At 49.9% G+C, this 7,225-nt stretch overlaps 1 protein-coding gene across 1 annotated transcript in view; it reads left to right on the top strand.

Moving 5' to 3' along the window:
* CAMTA1 (calmodulin binding transcription activator 1) overlaps positions 1-7,225 on the top strand; it is a 1,228,941-nt gene that overhangs the window by 1,175,396 nt on the left and 46,320 nt on the right. The window contains exons 11-13 of the mRNA XM_019541692.1: positions 4,008-4,147; positions 4,383-4,579; positions 5,184-5,262. Coding sequence (XP_019397237.1) covers positions 4,008-4,147; positions 4,383-4,579; positions 5,184-5,262 — 416 coding nt within the window. The remainder of the gene's footprint in view (positions 1-4,007; positions 4,148-4,382; positions 4,580-5,183; positions 5,263-7,225) is intronic.

Below are 7,225 nucleotides of genomic sequence, written 5' to 3'. Positions count from 1 at the left end.
GTAACAAGGAATAACGGCCACAAGTTGTTGGAGAGTAGGTTTAGATTAGACATCTGTAAGAACTACTTCACAGTCAGGGCGGCTAGGATCTGGAACCAGCTTCCGAGTGAAGTGGTGCTGGCTCCTACCCTGGGGGTCCTTAAGAGGAGGCTTGATGTTTACCTGGCTGGGGTCATTTGAGCCCGGTTTTCTCTCCTGCCCAGGAAGGGGGTGGGACTTAAAGATCTACAAGGTCCCTTCTGACCCAACTTCTATGATTCTCTAATTGTGACATTCCCTCCCTTGCAGAACAGCTCCTGACTGCGCCTCTGAGCTGTGATTCTTAGAGCTCTGCTGCTTGGGAAGGTGCTAGTAACAGCAGATTACATTGGCTGTTGGTCAGGCCTTTGCAGTGATGACAGTCTTAGCATTGTCCTCTGGACTACTGGTCAGTCATGCTTTGTCCACAACCGTGCTGGGCAGCCTCACTCTGTGCATGATTTGGGGAGAGACTCAAGTAGAGGACACTGGGGCAAGCTGAGTTGTGTTTCAGATGTTGCCCCAGTTCCTCTGTGACCCCTTTTGTCTCTGTCTCAGTTGGCTTGTCTGTGTAAAGAGGACAATATCAGTTACTGTCCTGCCACTTTGAAAGCACTTCCAGTGCCCAAAGGACTGTACTGTGCCACAAGAGGGGTAGGAGAGGGGGTGCCATCAGTTAAGAGATTCAGAATAGTTTGGAATCAGGCCTGTTGGCTCCATTCATGAGAGGCAGGGTCTCTGGCTGCTGTTCTAGTGACCATCATTCAGAAACATCTTCAGGAGAGACCCTCAGGTACAGGGTAGTTGGCACCAGCATGGTTAGTCCATGCTGCTGCTTGTCAGCAAAAGTGGCAATCCTGGGCTGTGTGGCAACAGGCAGAGGAGCAGGCATCTGTTTCATCACAGCAAGCAGCACTGTGGAGCCCAGGACTTATTTCTGATAGACATTTTGTGCCCCAGGCTCCCTCTGCAATGAGCTCAGATCCCACATCAGTCCTTTGCATTCAGTGTTGTGTTTTGGAATGAGCGTGCATCCTCTGCTTGGGATGAGTCTCAGAGACATGTTACAAAGCCTGATGCTGTTTTTTGTGGCTGCTCACTGTACAGCTAATAAAATTGGAATGCAGGCTTTTATTCAAGGTGGTGGTGGGGAGTTAAAAATGCAGGCAGGGGAGCCAGCAGCCACAGCAGTTAAGTGTGTGGCTTCTTCTCCCAGGGGGCACATTACCGTCATAGCTGTCTGACATGGGGACATGGCAAGAGGGACTGGTGCTGATATCAGGTAGTTGTCAGTTTCTGCAATGTACGTGCTCTGCATGGGAATGAGGAGGCAGAGGAGATGACACAGACTGCACTGCAGCACACTGCAGCACTGCCAGAACAAAGGCTGGCTGGAAAAAACATTGCCTTGGTGGAGCTCTGCTCTGGCCACAGCTGAATAGCAGGGTGTACAAGTTGCAGCTGCAGCCATCCCTGTTGCCAGGCACCTGCCAGTCGTCCCCCTGCAACTTTGGCACCATCAGAAAGGCCCTGATATTCTGAAAGTCAGAGGTTTGCGCTTGGCATCTCATTGGCTCTGCTTTAGTCTTCAAAGCCTCTGATGCAGGACTGGGCCAAATGTCCCCCACACTGTTGCCACAGGGGCATGTTGTGACTTTTAGATGAATTGAAACCTGCCCCCATCCTGAATTTCTTAATCCTTCAGTGAGAGCCGGGTCTGCCAGAAGGGCCAGGCAAGCTTTGTGCCTGCTGACAGACCTTGGGCCTTCCTGGATGATGGGGCAGTTTGTCAGATGCAGGCTTCTAGGAGTGGCCCCTTAATAGTGAACCTTTCCACCATTTAAAGACCTACATATGGTCCTTGGCCCAGTATAGCCACCACCCAGTAAATTTTCCAGGTTTGATTTGTTTCTAACAGGAAATCTCGCATTGCAGTGCAAGGGCCTTGGGTTCCAGGCACTTTCTCGCTTGTGGCTGGAAGCTCAGGAAGTGATGCACAGCTGATGTTTCCCTGGTGTTTGCCTCTTCCTAATGATTTCCATGTCTGCATGTCTCAGAAGAACAGTGTAGTTTGTGTCTAAGGTAATAACTTGACCCCAGCTCCCAGGGATGTCTGGGCTGTTGTGCCTCCCTATGGGAATTGCAGCTTAGCAGTGTCTTAATGCTGCTACAACAGAAGGAACAAAGCAGCTGTATGCATGGTGCTGGATTCCCCTGTAGCAAATACTGCACAAACACAAGACTAAAAGCCCTCAGTGCAATTGTTCTAGAGCAGGGCTTGTCAACTAGGGATACCCTGGGGGGTGCTTGGAAAGGCCCTAGGTGGTACGCATGGGCGGGAGGGGACAGAGCGCTGCTACCCACCACCCTGGGTTGCCGCCTCCCAGGAGCAGGGCCAGGGTGGGGAGAGGGCAGTGGTGCCCCTCTGCAGGCTGCACAGGCGCTGCCCAGCCAGTCGGATGCAGTGGTGGGCAGGGGTTTGGAAGTTTGCATGTGGCAGCAGCAGCCGCCACCATCCACCACCCCATGCTGCCACTGTTTCGTGTCAGGTCGTGCTCCCTCGGGCCCCCCGCATCCAGCCACCAGAGGTACACTAATTAAAAAAGGTTGAAAACCCCTGCTCTAGAGAAAAGCAGTCCTTGCCACAGTCTCCTGACTGTGAAGAAGGGATTCCCACTACCTCCAGCAGGCCCTTGTTCTGTGGCTTGCAGCCACACACCATGTCTACTGGTTTGCTGAGCTATGAAAGGTGTTTCTTTGTGGTGTCAGTTGCTATGGGGCCAGGCACCAGTTGCAGCAAGACCCTCCTAGCTGGGTGGGGGAGGGTTTTTCGGGTGGTATGTAGTGAGCGTACTGGCTTCCCAGCAGTTCTCTTGCCTCTCAGAAGGATGCCCAGGTGGCCTGGTTTAGACTCTGAGGCTTTGTAAAGGGTGCCATGAAGCTGCTTCTTTTCCTCTAGCAAAGGAGACCCTCTCTCCTGGTCACTGCTATGGCATGGGCAGGGTGGAGCCTAAGATGCTTTCTCTCCTCCCTGGCAGGGTAGTGCCCTTGTTCCAGCCCTCTATTTGCAGGGGAGTGGCAGGTTTTGGGGCCTCAAACCAAGTTCATTTGTCAGTATTGGGGGCTGGGGCTGGGCCAGGGAAATGGGACAGTGCCCCTTAAGGCTTCCTTGCCCCAAGTCAAGAGAAATGAAAGCCCCAGGGGATCTCTTTCTTGTTGGTTTCACTCACTCCCTGTTCCCTAGATTGAATCAGGCTGAATTCAATATGCTTGTAATGTAGGATCTGGGCATTGAGGTTGGCAGCTTGGTAAACTGTCCTATCTCCTGTTGGGGACCATGGCCAGTTTCCCACCTGGGATGTGCTTTCTGCAGGGTCCCTCAACTCTACAGAGCAAAGTCCTTTACAGTGGGGGCAGGGCTGCCTAAAGCAGCTATACAAGGTTGGGGAGGCAGCAGGGTTATACCCAGGGTCCCCCCTTAGGTGCATCTTTTGCAATGGTTCTGTTCTGGGTCAATTGGAAAGCACCAGTAGCGTTTGCCCCTTCTGGGGCATCAGGCATTGACCCAAGCATTTGTACCTGGAAAGAATAGGCAGATGGGCCTTCAGGACATGAACTCCTATTCCTGTGTGACCCACTCCAGACCCCTTGCCTGAATAGGAGGTGGGGAAGTGGAAGTGCCCTTAGTGTGTGTCAGGGGCCATCCAGGGTTGGTTCCTGCTGTTTAAGTGTTCTCCAGCCAGACTGGAGTTGCTTCAGGCTCATGCCTTTCACTTGTGCTCCTATGGCATCAGAGTCAGGGAGTCCGTGTGACAACAGGATTGGTTCCCAGGTCCTGGACCCTAAACCCACTCCTGGCCACATGACCTGCCACACTGAGCTCATCCTTCCTGTATCTTTACCTGCAGCTGACTCCCATCCATGGCTTCCTGCAGTGTTGTGTGGGTGCCTTTCCTTGAGTGTTCTGATTCTATCCTGTTCTGACCTAGATAACCAGTTCAGGATGTCGATCCTGGAGCGGCTTGAACAGATGGAAAGGAGAATGGCCGAGATGACGGGTGCCCAGCAGCACAAACAGGGAGTCGGAGGCGGGGGCAGCGGGAGCGGGAATGGAGGCACCCAGTCACAAGTATGAGCTCCCGCCAGACCCACCTGCTTCTTGCAGCTAGTGCAGCTGCAAAAGGGAATGAGGGGTCTGGTTCTCTTTTAAACACCACAGGTTGCTGTGGGAATCTCCCTTGCATGCTGCCTGTGCCTCAACCCTGTCACTAGCAGCTTTTAAAAGTGAAGGCTTGCAGTGACTTTGCACAGACTATACCCCTATACTTTCTGGATAGTATCTGAGATATGGGTATTGCTTGTAGTGCGTGTCTGGGCCTGGGACACTGGGCAGCTGCTTCGAGAGCCGTGTCGTGGTGGTATGCGAGAAGATGATGAGCCGTGCCTGCTGGGCCAAGTCCAAACACCTGATTCACTCAAAGACTTTCCGAGGCATGACACTGCTCCACCTCGCTGCTGCCCAGGGCTACGCCACACTGATCCAGACCCTCATCAAATGGCGGTAGGACCCAACACATCACACCCTGGGCTTGCCTGTACAGAATCCACAGGAAGCATATGTGAATTCAGGCTCTTTGCTTTCTCTTTCCTTGAGCAGAAGAGAGACCAGTCCCCTCCCTGAGCAGGCACCACACTTTTGTACTGTAAACAACAGTAATGACCTAGGCTTATTACTAGATTCCTTGGGACTCAGCCAGCCCCTGTGTGATCTTTTGGTGTGCAGTAGCCCCACTGCATTCACACACATGTGTTGCTCAGCCCTTCATGGGCATTCTAGGCAGCACCTGAGAGCCAGGCATGATGACCTTATTTTTGTGTGGGGAAGCAGATTCGTTGACAGATTGAATGACTTGGCTGTGGTCATGGGCAAGTCTGTGGGTAGTGGGGCCTAGTTGGTGTGGTGTCTACCAGAGCATCCTCTAGTCCCAGTGCTCATCTGTAACAAGTGGGTGCAGAGAGGTGCCATACCCGGCCCTCCTGGCAGTGACTGTTGCAGATGTGCTTGGCTTGTGGTTGTATGGTTGGGCAGCAGGGTGCAAAGCTAAGGCTCTGGGAGGATTTCAGCTTAGCTACTGTGTCAGTTTGTGCTTTTGTTTCCTCTGCAGCACCAAGCATGCAGACAGCATTGACCTGGAGCTAGAAGTCGACCCTCTGAATGTGGACCACTTCTCCTGCACACCCCTGGTATGTACCAGCACCCATGAGCTGTGGCAGTGATGTAGCCCATGGAGATGGCCCAAAGGACCTTCCTGAGGGGGAAGATGAGCATGGTTGACTGCATCGTTGGCTTTTGCCTGTGGTGGTATAGAAGGGCCTTGCATGTTGTTGTGCTGTTCAGGAGGCAGGCACAACTCTTCAGTTCTCAGGGCTGAGAAACGAAAAACAACTTCCTTGTTTCATAAGGGCTTTTGGGTTTTGTTTGGTTTTTGCTCCCATTTCCCTCCATTGCCCACACTTGATTTTGATTTGGTTTGTTTTCTGCCATTTTGGGGGCAGGGCTTAGATATTTTCTTGTCTGTGGGTCTGTTACCCATTTCCTAGCTGTGGAGATCTTGGCTTCCTTAGTTTGTGTCAGAACCAGAAAACTCAGGTGTGTCCTGTCCACCTGGAAAACAATTGATCCAAAACCATTGGAACCAAACAAGATCCCCCATTCTCAAACCAGGTGGTGACCAGAGATGCTGGGACAGCCTCGCTGCTCTAGTCTGTCTTATCAACATAGTCAAGTTTAAGGACATGTAAGGAAGCCAGGCCTGCAGTGCAGCCACACTAATACCAATTACCATAATAACACCACTGACTAAGTAGGGACCAAGTAATGCCCTTCACTATTAGTGCACCCTGCACAGACCCAGCTCTGGGCTCTTACAAGGTGCTGCTGTCTCTAGTCCCAGCAGTTTCCCCTTCCACCCCCTACTTTTTTTTCCAGCAATAATGTGGGTCACAAGTACATTAAGAAGTTGTACATGCTAAGAAGGTAAAGTAGACAACTGTAAGCAAAAGCTCCCGGCTTCACTGGTCAGCCATGATCTGTACTCTGTCCTGGTGTTATGTAAATAGCATAAATACCAGCTTGATGTTAAGTAAATAACATGAAATTGATTTTTGCCTATTGCTTTTAATTTTATGTATTTTTTTTTAGTTTTGCATTGCTTTAAGAAACTCAATTTTGTATTGCTTTATAGCTTGACATAAGTGCTTGAACTTTTACTTTTTTATATGCTATATGGATGAGAGTGTGTTTGTGGAAAAGAAAAACATTAGCTGGTGACTGGCTGAAGAATGCAGACAAATAAAAGACCAAACAAGAAAAATTTGCCCCAGAAGACAGAGAGAACAACAGTAACTGATTGTTAAGAAAGAACATAGTGATAACCCAGCAAAAGCCCACAGGACTGGGTGAATTGACAAGGCTATAAAAAATGGGGCGAGACATTGATTTTGGGTTTTGTTTTGCATGTTATTCTGGAGCGTTGCCTCATTTGATGAGATGGACCGGCAGGAGCCTGGCTCTCTCTTGGATCAACTTGGCTAGCTACTGAGTTGATCCGAGCACTAATAAGACTAGTAACGTATACCAGCATAGAATAGAAGTTGGGGTATGGATGGGGGGGGGGGGTGTGTGTGTGTGTGTATGTGTATTAAGCACTTCATTAATAAATGTGGCACTTTGCCTTATTCCTCTCGTAAAGTTTCACTCGTGATTTGAGCAATTGGCAATTTGTGTAACATTTAAGTGGTGGAGAATTGCAAAACCGGGGGGATACAGAGGAAACTCTATGTTTATTGTTCTTTTGGTGTACACAACTCGGGCTATAAAATTCCCCGAGCTTACAGAAAAAGTTGGATTCTTGCTGATTAGAAAATTCAAAGACGGTTTTGTTAAAAAAAAGAAGGGATGAGTTATAAACGAGTTTATGGATGTCTCTCACCTGTAGATTACCTGAGAAACTAGGAGGGAGTTTAGGATCTCCGTTTCTACCACTAATCCTTGGCTGTAGCCCTACTTGAGGGCTAAAGGGAAAATTTAGGTGTTGTGTGGTTGGTGACCACAGATTTTAAAATATATTGTGTGGCTTAAGGCTTGTGGACTTCAAAGTGTGAAAACAGAGGTGGTATCTGAATAGAAGATTGTTTAAAGTATAGG

Source organism: Crocodylus porosus, unplaced genomic scaffold (assembly GCF_001723895.1).
Source record: "Crocodylus porosus isolate Cpor-Errol unplaced genomic scaffold, CroPor_comp1, whole genome shotgun sequence".
Classification (NCBI taxonomy): Eukaryota; Metazoa; Chordata; order Crocodylia; family Crocodylidae; genus Crocodylus; species Crocodylus porosus.
This window is presented reverse-complemented; position numbering and strand designations above follow the sequence as displayed.